At 54.0% G+C, this 21350-nt stretch overlaps 1 protein-coding gene across 1 annotated transcript in view; it reads left to right on the forward strand.

Moving 5' to 3' along the window:
- The window catches only part of PAPPA2 (pappalysin 2), a 183418-nt gene that overhangs the window by 27821 nt on the left and 134247 nt on the right, over positions 1-21350 (forward strand). Inside the window, 1 exon segment of the mRNA XM_030572563.1 lies at positions 19623-19768. Within this exon segment, the coding sequence (XP_030428423.1) occupies positions 19623-19768 (146 nt within the window).

Consider the following 21350-nt stretch of genomic DNA (forward strand, 5'->3'; position numbering starts at 1 on the left):
TGTTTCCACCTTGGGGAGAGGTACCCATGCTGGCTTTGATTAAGCCTGCTTGTTAAAACCGGGGTGTAGCCGCGGCAGCACAGGTGATGGCATGGGCTAGCTACCTGTGCACAATCCCGTCCGAGAACCTAGGTAAGTACTTGGGCGGCTATGTCTCTAGCTGCAGTGTAGTCATGCCCTTTGTTGGGCTAATTCTGCCCTCAATGGGAAAGCTCCTGTGATTTCAATGGGAACAGTTTTAGGCCCACACTGAGAGCTTTGGAAAAGCCCGCCCTTCAAATTCTCACTCTGGTGTATGTACAAGTGTTAGAATTTTCACCCACAAGCTCCATTTGTCCAGTGGCAGATCTCATGCACAAGGGCTAGGATTGCTGCAAGTGCATGAAAAGGTTACTGCCTCTGGAACCTTGTAGTCATGTCTTCTGCATAAACCATGGCAAATATGGCACAGGTTGTCCACAGGTAAAAGTTTACAAGGTGTTAGGTGCTTCCATTTGCCTGGATTCTTGTCTAATCTCCCAAGTGTATTTATTGTTTAGGGTCTGTCTACACAGCAGTTAGACACTCACGACTGGCCTGTGCCTGCTGACTTGGGCTAGGGGGCTCGGGCTAAGGGGCTGTTTAATTGTGGTGTAGACTTTCTGGCCCAGGCTGCAGCCCGAGCTCCGGGATCCTCCCATTTTGCAGGGCCCTAGAGCCCAGGGTCCAGCCCAAGCCTGGTTCAATGGGACTCAGGAGACTTGGGTTCAGTTCCTAGCTCTGCCACAGACTTCCTGCATGACCTTGGACAAATCACTTAAATCTCTCTGTGCCTCAGGTTCCCGTCTGTAAAATGGGAATATTAGTTCTTCCTTTGACTGTCTGGTCTATTTCAATTGTAAGCTCTTTGGGGCAGGGACTGTCTGTGTTTATGTAATGCCTAGTACAGTGGGGCCCTGATCTAGGCTGCTGCTGTGATGCAAAGAATAGTGATTGATAGTGGGGAGAGGGCAGGTGTGGTACAACCCTGAGGATTGCTTCACGGTAAAGAAGCAGCACTGGAAATGGGAATGTGTGGGGCCTGCGGATTGCATTGTGGTAAGAGGTGTGCACTGAGAACCCGTAGCCCTGCTGATTGAGTCAGGATGAGCGCAGTTGCATTAGTAATGAAAGAAGTTGGGAGTGCGGCAGAGCATGGAGGGATTGCAGTGGTAATAAGGAGAGAGCAGAGATGCTGCACCCTTATGGGTTGCCTCAGGAGGTTTCATTGTAAATGCAAGGCTGGGTGGTCCATGAATTGTTAACTGGAGTGTGGGGCTCCAGAAGCAATGCAGGCTGCACTGTGGCTTGTGAATTGCCATGGGATAGAGGCAGGGCTGGTGCAAGGATGTTTCGCGTCCTAGGCGAAACTTCCACCTTGCGCCCTCTCCCGTCCCCGAGCCCTGCGGCAGCTCCCTGCCCCCCCCCAGCCCTGAGGTGCCCCTCCCCCCACGACAGCTCCCCGCTCCGCCCTGAGGTGCACCACCCTGCCATGGCAGCTCCTCTCCCCCGCCCGGGGAGCCATGCGGCAGCTGCCCGTCCCAGCTCACCCCTGCTCTGCCTCCTCCCAAGCACGCCGTCACTGCTTCACTTCTCCCGCCTCCCAGGCGCCTAAGCCGATTGGCACTGCAAGCCTGGGAGGCGGGAGAAGTGAAGCAGCGACGGCGTGCTTGGGAGGAGGCGGAGCAGGGGTGAGTTGCTTCACTTCTCCCACCTCCCAGGCTTGCAGTGCCAATCAGCTTAGGCGCCACAAGCCTGGGAGGTGGGAGAAGTGAAGCAGCCACGGTGTGCTCGGGGAGGAGGCAGGGCAGGGGTGAGCTGGGGTGGGGAGTTCCCCTGTGTGCCGCCCCCACCCCTTACTTGCTGCAGGCGGCCCTCCCTACGCTCCCCTGCCCCAGCTCCCTCCACCTAAATGCCAGCAGCGACCAGGGCGGCTGAAGATCCGGCCGCCGTGGTCACCGCCGAAGAAAATGCCGCCCCCCAAATCCTAGTGCCCTAGGCGACTGCTTAGGTCGCCTAATAGGTTGCACCAGCCCTGGGTAGAGGGATGCACTGCAGGCATGTGTGTGGTGGCGGAGGAGTAAGGCACGCATGCTGCAGTGCTGTGAATTGCCTCTTGGTACTTAAGTTGCAGTGGTAATGGGGAAAGGGTTAGGGTTGCCCCAAACCCCACACAGGAAGTGATTTGCGGGTATGGGGCAGGGAGGGCATTGTTATTGCTGCTGTTAGAGAGAGAGAGGGAACGTGAGAACCCCGTGGATTGCACATAGGAGAGGCACTGAGAATGGGGGGATAGCAGAACAGGAGACAGGATTTGCATCCAATGCATCACCTCTGCAGACAGCAAGACAGCTCTGCTATCCAGCTGTCCCTTCCCATTAGGCCTCTGCAGCTCGTGCTCTCCGCTGAAGAGAAATAGCTTGCAACATGCAGGCTGGCTACTGGCGTCAGCCGTGGTCTGCTGTGCCCCATCTGAGGAGAGGTCAGATGGTTCCTATTGAGTCAGCAGCTTGATCTCTCTCGTCTGTCTCCCTTCATGCCTCCTTTAATCAGCTTCACTGCAGCCCTGCTTTCCCTGTTGACAGCCTCCTGTTTCCATGCTGTGCCTGTGTGCTCGACCCGCTTTTTCCCCTCCCGTCCCGTCCGAGTCCCATCTCTCACTCTGTTTTCTAGGAAATGTGAGTCTGGAGTTCAAGACTCTGTCTCTGAGCCTTGTTCCTCATCCGGCACCCCTGCCCCCTGTGACATGGTGCTACCACGCGGCAGTTGGGCTGGGAATCGATGGGAGAGGACGATGAATTGGTTTTCTGTTTTGTAAGAAAATTTAGCTCTGGGGAAGGAATGTGCTGGATTCGCAGCCCTGAAGGCTGAAGCCCTCTTCTCCCCAGGGCTGACATTGGGCAAGGTTCTGCCATGGAGGGACCGCCTACAGGGTAGATCCCTCACTGGATTCTTGGCAACACTGGTGAGATTGGCAACAACTCTACCCATCGGTGCGGGGGTCTCCGTGGTGTAGGTCCCTCTCCACTGGGAACTCTGCCAAAACCCCAAGTCACTGAGCAGTCAACAGAAAATGACATTTGGTCACTTAATGCACCAGGCCAGATTCAGTCCAGTGACTCAGAGGAAGGTGATGAGGGGAGACAGCTTGGAAACTTGTCTAGCTTTGGGTTTATTGGAGGGTGCGGAGGAGTGTGGAAATGGATGCAAACATCGTAAAAGCAGTGCTATTCAGGGATCCAAGCCTCTGATCCACATCTGATCCATGGGAGATTCAAAGCCAGCAAGCTAAGCTGCAGCATAATGCTCAAAGCACTGGCAGGTGAAGGAGAAAGGGAGGCAAAGGAAGGTGGTTATCAGAGCATTCAGTCTGATTAGAGACTGAACTACCCTCAGATATGATTTGCAAACTATTCTGTCTTTTCCACAGAGGGGTGGAGGGAATTCCCCCTCTTATGGTAACGGCCAGACACTTGGGGGCCAGCGACTGATTGATATGGATGGTTTGGCATCATGCAAGAGAAGAATCAAAGTCTGCAAAATATACTGTGAAAAGCAAAGCAAAGTTTTTATTTGAAGGTGATGTGTGTTTCTTGCCACCGAGGGCCTTCCGAGCTGAACATCTGTCTGTGGTTTGTGTGAGTATGTGTGTACACACAGGGCTGCTTATCATGTGCAAGGGTGCAGCTTGTAACAAACTACCCTAGAGGCATGATGCTAATCAGACCCAGCCGACTCCTTCTCCTACTCCCTCAGACAGCTGTGTGCACTGCTGGAAGCTCCCAGCTGTAAATGCATCTGGATTTTCTGCTCTTGCTCTCTGATAGCCAGAACGACTCCCTGGCTGGCAGCAAATAGAAATGCTTCATCTGCACTTGCTTATATTTCTATTTCTTAAAAGCATGTTGTCACGGAGTGTGGGGAGTCCGGCCCTGCACCCCTCTTCCTGGGACCCACAGTGACTCTCGGCCAGCCAGTAAAACAGAAGGTTTATTGGACAACAGGAACACAGGTTACAGCAGAGCTTGCAGGCACAGTCAGGACCCCTCCACCGAGTCCTTCTGGGCTTTCAGGGTGCTTGGATCCTAGCTAGGATACCCTGAATTCCGCCCACACAGCCCCAAGCCCAAACTCAAACTGCTTCCCTCCTGCCACTCCCTTCCTTTGTCCCCTTCCCGGGCAAAGGTGTTGACCTTTCCCCTCCCTTACCTAGCTCAGGTTACAGGCTCTGGCATCGTCCATCCCCTCAAGTCCTCCCCTGCTCTCCCACTCCCCACACAGACAGTCCCTACTCCATCACATCTCTCCCCCCTTCGAGACTGAACTGAGCGGGGTCACTCTGCCCAGTGACCTGGGGAAGTTCAGGGTCCCCTCTCCGGGACAACGCATCCGCTGTCAGGTTGGCACTTCCCTTCACATGGACCACGTCCATGTCATAGTCCTGCAGGAGCAGGCTCCACCTCAGGAGCTTGGCGTTGGCTCCTTTCATCTGGTGCAGCCAGGTCAGAGGAGAGTGGTCGGTGTACACGGTGAAGTGTCGCCCAAAGAGATATGGCTCTAGCTTCTTAAGGGCCCACACCATGGCCAGGCATTCCTTCTCGATGGCCGCGTAGCTTTGTTCCCGGGGTAGCAGCTTCTTACTCAGGTACACGATGGGGTGTCTCTCCCCCTTTTCATCCTCCTGCATTAACACTGCCCCCAGTCCCGTGTCTGAGGCATCAGTGAACACCATAAAGGGTTTGTCAAAATCTGGGTTTGCCAGAACTGGGCCACTAACCAGAGCCTCCTTCAGCGCCCGGAAAGCCTCCTGGCACTGCTCAGTCCAAATCACCTTGTCTGGCTTCCCCTTTTTGCACAGTTCAGTGATGGGGCCGGCTATGGCACTAAAGTGGGGCACGAACCTTCGATAGTACCCCGCCATCCCAATAAAGGCCTGGACCTGCTTTTTGGTTTGGGGAGCAGGCCAGTCTCTGATCACCTCCACCTTGGCTGGTTCCGGCTTTAGGCAGCCGCTCCCCACCCGATGGCCCAGGTAAGATACTTCAGCCATCCCCACCTTGCACTTCTCCGCCTTTACTGTTAACCCAGCCTTTTGGAGTCGGTCTAGGACTTGTTTAACCTGGGATATGTGGTCCTCCCAGGTCTGGCTGAAGACGCAGATGTCGTCAATATACGCCACGGCAAAACTCTCCATCCCCCTCAGTAGCTGATCCACCAGGCGCTGGAAGGTGGCCGGCGCTCCCTTGAGGCCGAAGGGCAGGGTCAGAAACTCATAGAGCCCCAGAGGGGTGATAAAGGCCGATTTCAGCCTGGCATCTGCGTCCAGCGGCACTTGCCAGTAGCCTTTGGTAAGATCCATAGTGGTGAGGTACCGAGCACCTCCCAGCTTGTCTAGGAGCTCGTCAGGCCTGGGCATAGGGTAGGCATCAGATACGGTGATGGCATTGAGCTTTCGATAGTCCACACAGAACCGGATTGACCCGTCCTTTTTGGGGACTAGCACCACTGGCGAGGCCCAAGGGCTGGAAGACGGCTGGATCACCCCCAAAGCCAGCATGTCCCTGACCTCTCTTTCAAGATCCTGGGCAGTTTTCCCAGTGACCCGAAAAGGGGAGCATTTTATAGGGGGATGTGACCCGGTCTCCACCCGGTGGACAGTCAAATTAGTGCGTCCAGGCTGGTTGGAAAACAGCTGTCGGTACAGATGCAGCACCCCCCTGATCTCAGCGTGCTGGCCCGGGGTCAGTTGATCAGAGAGGGGAATTGCCTCCAGGGGGGAACCAGCCTTTGTCCCAGGGAATAGATCTACTAAGGGGTCATCTCCCTGCCCCTCCCAATGTCCACACACGGCCAACACCACATTCCCCCTGTCATAGTATGGTTTCATCATGTTCACATGGTACACCCGACGGTGATGTGCCCGGTTTGACAGCTCCACCACATAGTTTACCTCATTCAGTTGCTTGATAACCTTGAAGGGCCCTTCCCAGGCAGCCTGGAGTTTGTTTCTCCTCACGGGGATAAGAACCATCACCTGATCCCCGGTGGCGAAGGCACGGGCTCGTGCTGTGCGGTCATACCAGACCTTCTGCCTCCTCTGGGCTCGGGCCAGATTCTCCCTGGCCAGGCCCATGAGCTCGGCCAGTCTTTCCCGGAAGGTCAGGACATACTCCACCACTGACTCTCCCTCGGGAGCGGCCTTCCCCTCCCATTCGTCCCTCATCAGGTCTAGGGGCCCCCTCACCCGCCTTCCATACAACAGTTCGAAAGGTGAAAACCCGGTAGATTCCTGGGGCACCTCCCTGTACGCAAACAGCAGGTGAGGTAAGTACTTGTCCCAATCTTGCGGATGCTGGTTCATAAATGTTTTTAGCATCCTCTTCAGCGTCCCGTTGAACCTTTCTACCAGCCCGTTGGACTGAGGGTGATACGCTGAGGCCCAGTTGTGCTGGATCCCACATTTCTGCCATAAGGACCGGAGCAGGGCCGACATGAAGTTGGACCCCTGGTCCGTTAAGACCTCCTTGGGGAACCCCACCCGGCTGAAAATTGTCAGCAGCGCATCTGCCACTGTGTCTGCTTCGATAGAGGACAAGGCCACCGCCTCGGGGTAGCGAGTGGCAAAATCCACCACCACCAGGATGTATTTCTTCCCTGACCGGGTCGTCTTGCTGAGGGGTCCCACTATGTCCATGGCCACCTTCTGGAAAGGTTCTTCTATGATGGGTAAAGGCCTCAATGCCGCTTTCCCCTTGTCCCGGGCCTTCCCCACCCTCTGGCAGGGGTCACAGGATTGGCAGTACTGTCGGACATGGGTAAAGACCCCAGGCCAGTAAAAGTTCTGTAGCAGCCTCTGCCTGGTGCGCCGGATTCCCTGGTGCCCTGCGAGAGGGATGTCATGAGCCAGGTACAACAGCTTGCGACGGAACTTCTGGGGAACCACCAGCTGCCTCCTGATCCCCCATGACTCTACTTCCCCTGGGGGAGCCCATTCTCGGTACAGGAACCCCTTCTCCCACAGGAACCTCTCCTTGCAACCTCTCCTCATGGTCTGTACCGCACTAAGGTCAGCCCGGTCCCGGTGCTTCCGCAAGGAGGGATCTTTCTGCAACTCGGCCTGGAACTCAGCAGCTGGGACAGGAATGGGGACTGGCTCTCTCTTGCTGGCTGGGTCTGAGGCCGCAGCCTCTCTGCACCGTGCCCCTGGGCGTTCCCCGTTCCCTGAGTTAGGGTCCTGCACCTCAGGTCGAGTACCTTCCCCGTTGTCGGGGAGCAGTGCCATTTGCCGACTCTGACTACGAGTCACGACCAGGGCACTCTGGGTGTTACTAGGCCAGTCCTCAAGGTCCCCTCCCATTAACACGTCAGTGGGCAAATATTGGTGTACCCCCACATCCTTGGGGCCCTCCTTGGCCCCCCATTTCAGGTGTACCCTTGCCACGGGTACCTTGAATGGGGTCCCGCCCACGCCCATCAGGGTCAGGTAGGTGTCGGGCACCATCCGATCTGAGGCCACCACCTCGGGCCGGGCCAGCGTCACCTCTGCGCCTGTGTCCCAGTACCCAGTGACCTTCCTCCCATCCACTTCCAGGGAAACAATGCACTCTTTCCGGAGGGGCAGCCCTGCGCCCACCCGGTAAACCAAAAACCCGGAGCCTGGAGCATCCACAGGTGGTATGTTGCCAACCCCCCTTTCCTGGGAATGTAGCCCCTCCTCCAATTGGGTTTTTACCCAGTCCACCCTCTGTGGGTTGGGTCTGCTTGGTCTGTCCCTAAGCTTGGGGCACTGGGCCCGTATGTGACCTCGTTGGCCACAGCGATAGCAGCCCATATCTCGTGGGTCCCCTTGAGTGGGTCGGAGGGACCTGCCGCTGGATGTTCCCCTTTTGGGGGGGTTCTCCATAGGCCCCCTTTGGGAGGTCCCAGGATGACTCTCTCTCTGCGTTGAGGCAGGCCTGCTCCTTCGAGACTCCTTCCTGCCATCCCCTGCCCGACTGTCCACAAATTGGTCAGCCAGCTGGCCTGCGTGCTGTGGGTTCTCCGGCTTCTGGTCCATCAACCACAGCCTCAGGTCGGACGGGCACTGCTCGTACAGGTGCTCCAGTATGAATAGGTCAAGCAGGTCCTCTTTAGTTTGGGCCCCAGCTGTCCACTTGCGGGCATACCCCTGCGCCCGGTTGACCAGTTGTAGGTATGTGACCTCACGGGTTTTACGCTGGCTCCGGAACTTTTTCCGATACATCTCAGGAGTCAGCCCAAACTCGCGGAGCAGGGCCTGTTTGAACAGTTCGTAGTCCCCTGCCTCCGCCCCTTTCAGTCGGCTGTACACCTCCACGGCTGTGGAGTCCAGTAAGGGGGTGAGAACTGCGATCCTGTCTGCAGGGTCAACCCTGTGCAGCTCGCAGGCATTCTCAAAGGCCGTCAGGAATGTATCTATGTCCTCCCCCTCCTTACGCCGGGGCAGCAAGTGCTTATCAAAGCTCTTTGTAGGCTTGGGCCCCGCCTCACTCACCGCAGCCGGGGCCTCACTGCTCCTCAGCCGGGCCAGGTCCAGCTCATGTTTACGCTGTTTCTCCTTCTCCTCCCGCTCATGTTTACGCTGGTTCTCCTCATGTTCACGCTGTTTCGCCTTCTCCTCCAGCTCTTTCCTCTTTAACTCGAGCTCCTCCCGTCTCAGCTCCCTTTCATATTCCAGCCGCCTCCACTCCACGGATGCCGAGCGTTGCCGGGAGGATCCCCTGCTGGGGGGTGAGCTTCGCCGGGCGGATCCTCTGCTGGCCGGGGATGTCACGGTGCCCTCGGTATACACTGGGCTCCTCCCCGCCCTTCCCCTACGCCTAGGAAGGGGGGGTCTCGGGAAGCCCTCGTCCGCCAGCTGACCGCTCCCAGCGGGGACAGACACTGGTGCCTGAGCTGCATCTGCTCGGCTGCTTCCCTCAGAGACAGGGCTCCGTTCATTCATGCGGTCTCCCTGCTCCAGCTGGGCAATCAGCTGGTCCTTGCTGAGCCTCCCCGGGCGCAACCCCCTCTGCTTGCACAGCTCCACCAGGTCACACTTGCGCCGCTTGGCATACATCTTCCTGCTGGCCACTCACAGGCCGGGGCGCTCGCCGCTCCCCACGGTTTCCAGGGGGACCCCTAGTGCACCAGCCCTTCGTGAGGTCACCACCTCTCTGCCAGGGTCGAGCTGCAGACTCCTCCGCCCCTGGGACCGCTCGCTGCAATCCCCCGGGGGACCCTGTTACTGCAAAGTCCTTCTCACTGGGCACACACTCCCAGGGGTTAATCACCCCTTCGTTTTACTGCTCCCCAGTCACTTACTGCAGGAAGCGCCATCCACGGGGTGCAGTATGTCCCGCCGCTGCCACCAGTAGTCACGGAGTGTGGGGAGTCCGGCCCTGCACCCCTCTTCCTGGGACCCACAGTGACTCTCGGCCAGCCAGTAAAACAGAAGGTTTATTGGACAACAGGAACACAGGTTACAGCAGAGCTTGCAGGCACAGTCAGGACCCCTCCACCGAGTCCTTCTGGGCTTTCAGGGTGCTTGGATCCTAGCTAGGATACCCTGAATTCCGCCCACACAGCCCCAAGCCCAAACTCAAACTGCTTCCCTCCTGCCACTCCCTTCCTTTGTCCCCTTCCCGGGCAAAGGTGTTGACCTTTCCCCTCCCTTACCTAGCTCAGGTTACAGGCTCTGGCATCGTCCATCCCCTCAAGTCCTCCCCTGCTCTCCCACTCCCCACACAGACAGTCCCTACTCCATCACACATGTCAACAGGCTCCCATCCTGTGCCCAGAGCAGTATTGCCTAATGATCTGCTCCCCAGCTCAAGCAGGTGGATACCCATGTGTAAATCTAAAAGGGATCTCCGTAGTTTTCCAGAGTCAGATCCAAACCCTGCTCTTTCCAGGCAGAATCCAGCCTCTACCTATTGGGGGTCAGGAGGGAACCTTCCCTGGAGGCAGATTATCCAATCGCCTTTAACCTCAGGGTTCTTCCTCTGGAGCAGCTGGTGCTTTGCACGGTCAGAGACAGGACACAGAATGAGATATGCCCCTGCTCTGATCCATTCTGGCACTTCCTATCTTCTTATCTCAATGCTCAAGCCATTCCCTCCTCATCCCTTGCCCAAAGGGAAAAGGTGGGCTTCACATCATGTCCACAAGGGGCAGTAGCCATAGGACCTTTAGGTAGAATGCCCTGCTAGCACCCCTGCTGATAGTCACTCAGCCCCTATGTTGCTCAGGGCACTGGCTCAGTCCAGTTGATGGTGAAGGGGCTGCCAATGGTAAATCACTCTGCCTTTCCCCAGGGAAATACGTTGATGGGTTTTTCTCTCTGTCAAACTTGGTGAAACTTGGTGCTTATGAAAGTGATGGATGGGTAGCACTGGCTAGAGCCAGGGATTCAACCTATGCTGCTCTCACAGTGCATCTCAATCCATACTCACAGTTCACCTACTGTTCCTATCCTGGCTCCCATGCACTGCCAGTGCGCCTGATCTGCAACCCCACGACCACTCCAGTGCTGCATAGCCACATGGCTCTTCCTGTGCACCTCTGTCCTCACTCACAGCACCCCTTGCTATTGCAGTGCTGGGTCCCACATACAACTCTGCCAATGCACTTCAGTCCTGACCTGCTGCCCCACAGCTCTCCCCAGGCTGAATACGCTCACAGCTTTGCCAGTGCACCTCAGCCCATGCCACGCCTACCTGCTGTTCCAGTTCAGAAGCCAGATTTCCCTCCTGCAAATAATTCTGTTAAAGTAAACAGGAATTCCCTGTGCTAGGGGGAACAACTGGGGCCCTGGGCCCTTTGCGTATTGCACTGCATCTCCATTTCCCCACCCCCCAATAAAAGGCCTTCGCACAGTGCTTCTTCTCGAATATGAAATGACGTCTTTGACTCCACACTGGCAGCAACAGGTGCTTTCTAGGTCCCCCATCAACTGGCAGTGTCTGTCCCTAAGAGATATGTCATCAGGTCCATGTGGCTATGTGATGCTCTTATCCCAGGTGCACACACCTGCATTTAAGCTCTTGAGCCCTAGTCCAAGTGGGGGGGCGGTTTCCTATTGATGGCGGTGGACGTTGGTCAGGAACTTTGTGCCTCTCTGGATACTGAGAGAATGTCTGGCTATCCTTCAAGCGTCCCTGATCCTCTCAGGAATGCTTTATCCTTCCCATGCGACCAGACTCTCTCCCCAGCTTAGCGGCAGCGCTTTGGATGTGACATCATTGTGCTTTTGCCATGACGTGTCCACGGTCATGGCTGGCACCTTGACAGGTGCTGCTCTGGAAACTGAGTTGTTAATCTGGAGTCTCCAGGCTGAGTTGGATATGAGACCCTCTCACTTGACCAGCAAAGAAGAACCTCAGCGAAACAAACTAACCCTGGTCACAACACTGCGATGCCTCAGGCTGGTCTGGCATGATGAGCAAGGGATCTCAGGGATGCTCTGTACTATGAGATCACACTATCACTGTAAGGATGGGTGGGAGCCTCATGCCAGGGACCAGCGCTGGGCAGGAGCTCATGCACCTTAGACACTGCTCTCTTCTACCTTTGGACGTAGCTTCAGAGAGACTAAGCTGTTCTTCGCTGCATTCACCTTTGGCACACTGCAAATGCTGTGTCGAAATGCCTGCCTAATCGCAAGCACCGCGGGCAGCCCAGCACCAGCTGCTAGGAAGCCCTTCCTGGAGACATCACTTCCGTCAGCAGGGACTGGGGAATGGAGAGTCTCCCAGGTTGGCAGGGGTAGAAGAGAGGACTTTCCCTGCAGAATGGGAGCTTGGTGAGGGATATAAAAAGACAACCAGAGTCTCAGATGACTTCAGCAGCCTGGGTGCTTAGCTTGGAGTTGGCTGGCTCAAGTATTTCCCAGTGTCTGTGGAGGGTACTTTCGGAGCTTGCTCCCAGCCCCACATCTTCACTGGTCTGTCGGCGGGGAAAGAGCTCCTATTTTTGAACGGCAATGGAATTCCTGTGGAGTTACACACTGTGTCCTTAGCAATACCCAGAGAATTCAGCATGATTTATGTTACAGCACGGGATATGTGCTGGCCTCAAAAACTACGCATAGGCTGGGGTGAAAAGATATTTTCCCATCTGATATCTGGAATGGGGAGAAGACTTGAGACCTAGAAATATGCAAATACGCTGCTCTGGATGCCAGGGACTGCAGTGAAAGCTCACCATCCCCCACACCCTGAGAGGCTGTTTTGTGCCCATGCCATTGACAGGGTCCTGAATCTTCCCATCATATAGTTTATTAGTTAAGCCTACTTATTCCTTCCTCCCTCCCAGAAAAGGGCTTCTGTAACACTGACAAACCCCAGTCATCAGCGGGCAGGATTCAACTTGTGACATCTAGAGCTTAGTTCATGGATCTCTCCTACATGAGCTAAAAGCCAACTGGCTGTTAGCTAAGGTTGTAGAGCAGACTCATTTTATCTCTCTCTAAGTGGTCTCGGTGCCACTAGATGGGACAGAACACCAGACCCAGGAGGTGTGTGGGTTACACTTGCATCACAGATGCTCTCTCCAGCTCCTAGAGCCTGCACTGACCAAACACAGCACCACATCTCTTCCCTTCTCCTGGCTACACACAAACAACGCTCCTTCCCCTGCGGTGGAGAAGCCTAAGCTGATGAAAGCAGCTGCAGCCCTGTCCCTACAGGTTGTGGTGTTAACTTCCCCGTAGAGCCACATGCCCCAGTGCATGGCACAGAGCAAGCAGAATGACACCTCCACTCCGACAGGCTGTGAGAGCATTGCAGCTACAAAGGTGCAGAGCTGAATGCATGGCACAACACAATGAAAGTGGCACCTCTACCCCTGCAGGCTGCGGTGCCTTGTGCATGGCATAGCATGAGGAGATGCGCACCTGTAGTGTGGGAGGATGTTTCCTTTGCAAGACCACTACAGTCATATATGTTCTCTACCCCTGCTTACTAAATTCTCCTCCAGTTGATTTCATCAGGGTTGCACTGGGATAACCCAGGGGAGAGTTTGGCTGATGCTCACCAGTAGCCTGCATACTTGGATGAAGAAAGACTTGTTTTGCTTCATTTGGAAAACCCAATAGCTCCTCCTTTTTCTCCTTCAGCCTTTTTTTTTTTCCTCATTGTTTTTGTATTCCTTACTCCTGGATGTCAACTCACACCAGCCTGCCGGCCATGCGTGTCGTCCAATTTGGAATCCTCTCATTTGGGGGAGCTGGGAAGTTATTTGGGGAATGGGGGAGGGTTGTAGCTTAACCAGTGTGTGGAGGCAGAAGGAGGTGGGAGGCTGATCCCCCATCCCTCAGGAGAAAGTAACGGAACTGCCGAGGACGAGGGCTAGCATAACTTTGGCAGCTGAGCCAACGACAGGCGGAGACGCCAGTTGCATGCTCATAGGGGAATTGAGGGAAATCAGAGAATTGTCCATTCCGGAAATGTTTTGGTCTCTCTAGCATCTTTGGGGAGATTGGCGGGAAGATCTGTGTGCTTACGTTGCTGCTGTGGGAGAAATCAGGGACCGTTCCTCTCTCTAGCCCATCACTCACCCCCTAACATGGCCCTGAACTGCACAAGTCTCTCGAGGGAGGAAATTATAGTTCCTCACAATTAAGGGTAGAAAAAAAATGTTGCTGGTGTCAGGGGACCAGCAGGCGACGGCCAAAAAAACATCATGTCTCCAGAAGAGAGGCGTCAGGAATATCCCTCTGAACACTACTGACGTCAGCCCCCGGAATCTGGATGGCTTGGGAGGGCTTGGGGCTGTTTTTCCAAGATATCACAGGTCAAGAAGCAATGTTATTTTTAAAACCTGGGTCCCCCGAGCAGCCCATGTGCACGAGGGAGCTTTTCTCCTACTTCCATTCCTGTTATGCTTGTGCTTCTGTTCCTTCTGAGTCATGCCACAGAAATGTCCTCCAGGTTTATTTATGGGCTCAGGAAGGGATTTTCTCCCTCCACCCCCGCCACGTGCTCTGTGTGGTTTTTGGTTGGTTGGTTTGTTTTTGTCTCCTTCCTCTTAAGCATCAGAGGTGGCTACTGCTAGAGATGGGATGCTGGCCGGGGTCAGCTGGTGCTCTAAAGTGGCACCGAGCATTCTGTCTCTCAGGTGCTTGGCTGGCTGGTTCTTGTTCCTGTGCCCAGGTTTAACTGATCACCTTCTGTGAGGCCAGGAAGGGATTTCCCCCAGGTCAGATCGGCAATGAGCTTGGGGGGTGGGGTTCACCTTCCTCTGCAGCCGGAGGTACCGGACGTTTGTCAGGATCGTGTGGGTACATCTGACATCACAGGGGCCTCAGGCATTGGTGCATCTCGGTCCTGTCTGTTCGCAGCCTGTGTCACATAATAGTGTCGTCTCCAGAGGGTTTCAATACTTGGTTTAGTTGGTGTGGTGGTGTTTAGTGTGTGGGGTGCTGCTGATGGCCTGCATTATGCAGGAGGTCAGGTGAGATGATCTGGGGGTCCCCTTTCCTGATTGCTCCTGTCCTGGTGATGAGATGGTGTCATCATGGCGCATGTTGGGGATGGCCTGGTGACTAACATGGCAGGGGAAGTGTTTTCTGGGAATGCTGCTTGTGATGAGAAGTGGGGGATCTTGGTAAGAAATGGGATCCTCTCAGCCCCACCCTGGAGCACAACCACTGGCTCCAGCCAAGGTTTCCCAAAGTGACTAGTGATTTGGGGGTGACTCCGTTTTTGGGGCACCTGAGACACCGTCAAGGGGCTTGATTCTCAGAGGAAACAGACTCAGCGCTTTGTGAAAAGAGGCACCTGGAGGTGGTCTCAGTTTGGGTACCCAAAAATGGAGGTGCCTGATATCGCCAGTCGATACTGAAAATTTTGGCCATTTCAGAATCCAAATTCAAAATGTTCTCTTTGGTTTTCCCGTGCCCCATGGGCCTGCTTTTAGCCTGCTTCAGAGGCTTTGTTTCTCTCTTCCAGTCCCTTTCTGCTCCCACATTCTGCCAGCCACAGCCTCCTCTCTGTCTCTCCATCCTCCCCTGGGGGGGCAGGATGAGCTTTCAATGCAGTCCCTGCATCCAGAACAGCGTATTTGCATATTTCTAGGTATCATTAAGGCTTCTCCCCATTCCAGATATCAGATGGGAAAGTATCTCTTTACAGACCCAGACTAACACGGCTACCCCTCTGATACTATCTTTTCACCCCAGCCCATGTGTAGTTTTTTGGTCTCTCTGCCGTCACTGAATGCTGCAGCTTCTGTGAAAGCCGGTATGTAAAGTACAGTTGCATTTTTTGTTTGCCTGCATGAATGGGCGGGGGTGGGGGAGGGGAGGTCCCTTGGTATCTAGCCCCCAGTAGGGAGAAGTGGCTGAATTCCCCTCACAATATCTCCCTACCATATAACTTACAAGCTGCCAATTGCTACGGAAAGATCATGATAGCATGTGATAAATGAGGCCTTTTTCACCATTAATTATTTTATCAGCATTGTGCTGTATATTTATTCTCTAAAATGCTACATTCCCATGGTGGTGTGTTTTTCTCCCAGAAATCTGTTGCTCCAGGTCACTCAGGGCCTGATCCAAAGACTTTCTAGTCAATGGGACTCTTTCCACTGGCTTCAGTGGGTCGTGGATCAGACACTGTGTCCTTGAGTGGACACAGAATATATGTCCTTCTTTGCTGGGGCTGGCTGTCACCATATTGCGGTGGCTAATGGGGTTCATGAATGCATTAGCAGTGAGAGCTTTGTGGCAGGGCAACGACTCATCGGCACCGCACCTCCTGCTGGTTGTCCAGGGAATTAGCTCTTCCAGCCCAGAGTGCTCTCTGCAGGCCTGTGTCTCGCCTGCTGCTGGCTCCTGTGCCCTTTGCCCAGGGGTTCTGCCCACCACAGTATCCCCTCACTCTGGGTCTCCCCGCCCAGGGGAACCCCCAACTCCCTATCCCCACCTTGCCTCAGTGGCTACTGCCAGTCATCATCTAGCCCCTGCTCACTGGGGCAGATGGCAGTCTGTAAACTACTCATCATCAGCAAGGGGTGTTGGACTAGTTGCCTCTGCCTATTCCTGGGCTGCCCCTCTGCAGCCCTAGTACCCTTCTGTGGGCTTTTAGCTTGGCCTGCAGCCTGGGGCTTTGCTAGGCTGGAGCTCCCCCAGCTCCCTCTGCCCTTCCCCAGCACTGCTCCACCCTCGATACCCTTCTCGGCTTCCCCGGCAGCCAGGTCCTTCTCTCTCAATGAAGCTAGAGAGAGTGTCTCTCAGCCCTGGTCTACACTATGAGTTTAGGTTCAATTTAGCAGCATTAGATCGATTTAACCCTGCACCGTCCACACGACGAAGCCATTTTTGTCGACTTAAAGGGCTCTTAAAATCAATTTATGTACTCCTCCCTGACGAGGGAATTAGTACTGAAATCGACCCTGCTGGGTCGAATTTGGACTAGTATGGACGCAATTCAATGGTATTGGCCTCCGGGAGCTTTCCCAGAGTGCTCCATTGTGACCGCTCTGGATGGCACTCTCAACTCAGATGCACTGGCCAGGTAGACAGGAAAAGCCCTGCAAACTTTTGAATTTCATTTCCTGTTTGGCCAGTGTAGCAAGCTGATCAGCACAGGTGACCACGGTAGTCCAGCATGGACCAAAAGAGCTCCAGCATGGACCAAACGGGAGGTACTGGATCTGATCGCTGTATGGGGAGACGAATCCGTGCTATCTGAACTCCATTCCAAAAGACAAAATGCTGGAATATTTGAAAAAATCTCCAAGGGCATGATGGACAGAAGTTATAACGGGGACCCGCAGCAGTGCCGCGTGAAGCCTACCAAAGAATCAGAGAGGCAAATAGCCTCTCAGGGTCAAAGCCTCAGACATGTCGCTTCTATGCTGAGCTGCATGCCATTCTAGGGGGTGCCTCTACAACTACCCCACCCCGTTCTTCCCTCCTCCCCCACCCCTCCCAGGCTATCTTGGCAGTTATCCCCCCATTTGTGTGACAAATTAATAAAGAATGCATGAATTTGAAACAACAATGGCTTTATTGCCTCTGCAAGCAGTAATCAAATAGGAGAGGGGAGGGCGGCTGGCTTAGAGGGAAGTAGAGTGAACCAAGGGGGCGGGTTTTCATTAGGGAGAAACAAACAGAACTTTCACACCGTAGCCTAGCCAGTCATGAAACTGGTTTTCAAAGCTTCTCTGATGCATTGCGTGCCATGCTGTGCTCTTCTAACAGCCCTGGTGTCTGGCTGCGTGTAATCAGCAGCCAGGCAATTTGCCTCCACCTCCCACCCCGCCATAAACGTCTCTCCCTTATTCTCACAGATATTGTGGAGCACACAGCAAGCAGTAATAACAATAGGAATATTGGTTTTGCTGAGGTCTAACTGAATCAATAAACTGCCCCAGCAAGCTTTTAAATGTCCAAAGGCACATTCTACCCCCATTATGAACTGCTCATTACTACTGTCCAGGCTTCATGATCCATGGGAACAAGGGGTAGGCTGGGATAGGTGCGACCGCGTGGTGCTGCCAACTGCAAGAGCAGCCTGAGGCAGAAGCCTCCAGCTGGCATGATATTCCAGGCAGGACTGAATCTCCATTAGACGAAACTTAAAGAAGAGAATGACCTGGAGTCATTTCCATTTTTGTCTAGGTGCCCCCGACCGACCTCACTGAGGTTGGCCAGGAGCACCCTCGACGACAGCTGGCAGTTGTATTGTACTGTTTGCCATCTGCAAGGCAAGGCAAGGGGATGCTGCTGTGTAGCACTGCAGTACCGCATCTGCCAGCAGCACCCAGGAGACATATGGTGACAGTGAGCTGAGCGGGTCTGTGCTTGCCGTGGTATGTCGTCTGCACGGGTAACCCAGGCAAAAGACGAGAAATGATTTATTGCCATTGCTTTCACGGTGGGAGGGAGGGAGGGAGGCCTGACGACATGTACCCAGAACTACCCGTGACAATGTTTTTGCCCCATCAGGCACTGGGAGCTCAACCCAGAATTCCAATGGACAGCGGAGACTGCGGGAGCTGTGGGATAGCTACCACAGTGCAACGCTCCGAAAGTTGACACTAGCCTCGATACTGTGGATGCACAATGCTGACTTAATGCGCTTAGTGGGGACACACACAATCGACCGCATCAAATCGATTTCTAAAAAATCAACTTCTATTAAATCGACCTAATTTCATAGTGTAGACATACCCTCAGGCTCTGGCCCTCAGCCCTCTTATAGGGCCAACTGTGGCCTGACTGTAGTGTGGCCCCCACCTGTGTCTGCTTCCCCCAATCAGCCTAGCTTTTCCCCTGCCCCAGCCCTCTCCCAGGGCTGTTTTAAGCCCTTCAGGGCAGAAGCAGGGTGACCACCGTGCTATAAGCTTTAATACATGATGATAATGAATCCCTTGGACTGATGGCTAGCTTCGCTCAGGCACCCGCCCAACAGCAGCTGGAAGAGGGAGCTGCTCAAGAGGCATTGGCAGGTGCCTCACAGAGCCTGCCAGGGTAGCCAAGCTCTGGATGCCAGGAGCTGCATCCCAGAGTAGGATGGAGGAACAGAGAGGAGGCTGCTGCTTGCAGAATATAGGAGCAGAAAGGGATTGGATTCTGAAATGGCCAGAACTTTCAGAAGTGACACATGATTTCAGGCACCTCCATTTTTGGCTGCCCAAACTCTGAGCCCCTTGAGGTGTCTTGGCATGTCTGTATGTGCATGTCTCTTGGACTGATTGATTCTTCCCCTCACTTCAGATATCAGATGGGAATGTATTGTTTCACCCTGGCCCACGCTTAGTTCTTTGGTCCGTATGCCATCACTGAATGCTGCAAAGTGGAAGCAGGAGTCCGGTTGGAGCAGGGCAGGGCAGAGATCCAGGTACAGAGCTGGGAGGGGAGCAGGGAAGGGTCATCACTGAAAGAAGGTGGGTGAGGTATGAATGGAGGAACAGAGAGAGAATAAGGATCTGACTTCAGGTCTGTTTCAGGGAGAGCTCAGCCCCTTGAGAAACCTGGGGGTGTCTCACTGAAACCAATACAGTTATAAGCACCTATCTCTTCTTTCTCCTTTTGGGTAAACACCCTTTCTCTCCCTTGAGTTCCCCCTTTTCTCTTTCCTAGAGCGAGTCCCCTTCTCTTCCCCCACAGTGGGGGTGGTCTCTTCCTTTCCTCTCTCTCCCTGGAGTCACCTATTTATCTCTTCTCTCATTTCCTCTCTGCATTGTTCTTCCTTCCCCCTTTTCTCTCTTCTTGGTGGTCCCCCGGATTCCTGCTGCCCCAGGACAGGTACCTTCTCTAAGAGCAGAATTACCTCTTAACTAGGGAGAGACTATAAATAGCAAGAATTATTTATATTTGTTTGGCTGCATCTCTGCCCAAGCCCTTTAACTAACATATGACTCAGCATTAAGGTAACGAATTAACAGTCTTGTTGGACGTCTCCCTAAAACTGGCCAAGCCTTCCCAGACTTTCCCAGAATGCACTGGATCTCAAGGGATGGATTCTCTGGGGCTGCTTCTGCTCTGGTTGTTCCCAGGCCTCTCCCAGGGCCCTGTCCTACACCAATTCAGCACAATCCTGCTGCTTCCTGCTGCACTGAGATATCTGCTGACTGTCTCCTGTTCCCTGTCCCTGCAGGGCGTACATGAGCGTGAAGGAGCTGAAGGAGGCACTGCAGCTGAACAGCACACACTTCCTCAATGTCTACTTTGCCAGCTCCGTGCGGGAGGAGCTGGCCGGTGCCGCCACCTGGCCATGGGATAAAGAGGCCCTCAGCCACTTGGGTAAGCCATTCCCCTTATGTGACTCCTATGTGTCAGCTTCTCCCTCTGTGACTGATGCACAGGGGGCAGCTGCCTGCTACAACTCTCATAGGGCATGGGGAGGCAGGTGGGGCCAGTGATCTAATCCAAAGCCCAATGGAGTCAGTGGCAAGACTCCAGTTGGATCAGACCCTGTGGCCTTCAGCATATGCAGCAGAGGCCTGTGCTTTGGAGCTAGGAGTTCTGCGTTCATCCCAACTAGGGGCTGTTATACTTGAGAGGGCCAGCCCCTTGGGGTAGGGATGGAGCACAGGAAGAGCACTTCCTCAGGACAGGTGCTTCTCTCCAGGGGAGCTGTGATGGGGGGTTCATATGGAAAGGAACAAGGGAATCTTAACGTCAGGCCTGACTATGGCCACACCAAGAGAGTTGGCGCGGATGTGCCAGAGAGGTTCAGAGTAAGAAGGTAAGTGATGTGGATCCATCCATATTCATTGGTGTGACCCCCAAGAGAAGCTTTGGAGAGAGGTTCAGAAAAGTTCCTTTTTCTCTTTTTGAGAGCAGAGGGGCTACAATTCTGGCTGGGAGTGGGCAGGCAGGGCTGTCCTATGACGTGTGCAGCTTCCAAGGGGGGTGCTTGTTCTCTCCCCGCCACAGCATGCTTCTGTCTAGCCCTACAGAGCCAGAACTCCCCCGCTGGGGTAGCACACAAAGAGAGGCAGCAGGGGCTGCAGAAGTAGCAATGCTGGGTTCACAGATTAGCTGTGTGTACAATTCGCAGCCTTCCTTTTGTGATTTCAAGAGAACTAAAAAAGAGATGCGAACACTTCCAGAGCAGGCTCCTCTGGGCAGACATCAGTGCAGATGCCAGATCTAGTCACTTTTTTACATCCTGATCCAACACCCAGCAAAGTCAATGGAAACATTCCCACTGCCTTCAGTAGGCTTGAGAACAGGCCCCTAAATCAGCCCCAATAAAAGGTGTGAGCTGCTCCCCTAATGGGGCACAGACAGCTGGTGTTCAAACAGAACTGATGTGGTTCATGTTTCCTTTTCTTCTGCATGTCTTTTTCTTTTTTCTCTTTCTTCTCTTTCCTTCTTTTTTTCTCCCTCCCTCCGCTCCCTCTCTCCACTCTCAGACATTTCTGGCAGAGCCCTTTACTCTTTGCAGTCAAAACATCTTACTGAGCAACACTTATGTAACTGGAAGTAATTGCTCCCGGCACCTGCATGCCAGACCTTGACCTTCTGCTTTCATAGCGTGGGATGTTCAAACCTTCAAATTCTAAACAGCCACTGGAGCGCTGTTTTAAAGTTGTTATTACCAGTTTCCTTTCTTCAGCGTGCTGAATGCTCACAATGCCGTGGATTTTGGGCTGGCTTCTCAGCTGCAGAGTGCTCCACTTGCTTGTTGAGGAAGGCAGATCTCCGTGGGATCCATTGCTTTGGCTACTGTCATGGTATAATCCCCACTCTGAACCTTAGCGTCCAAAAAGATGGGGTACCAGCATGAATTCCTCTAAGCTTAATTACCAGCTTAGAACCTATAGCACTGCCACCAACCAGGAATTACAGTGCCTGGTACACTCTGGTCCCCCCAAAA

Source organism: Gopherus evgoodei, chromosome 8 (assembly GCF_007399415.2).
Source record: "Gopherus evgoodei ecotype Sinaloan lineage chromosome 8, rGopEvg1_v1.p, whole genome shotgun sequence".
In the NCBI taxonomy this organism is placed as follows: Eukaryota; Metazoa; Chordata; order Testudines; family Testudinidae; genus Gopherus; species Gopherus evgoodei.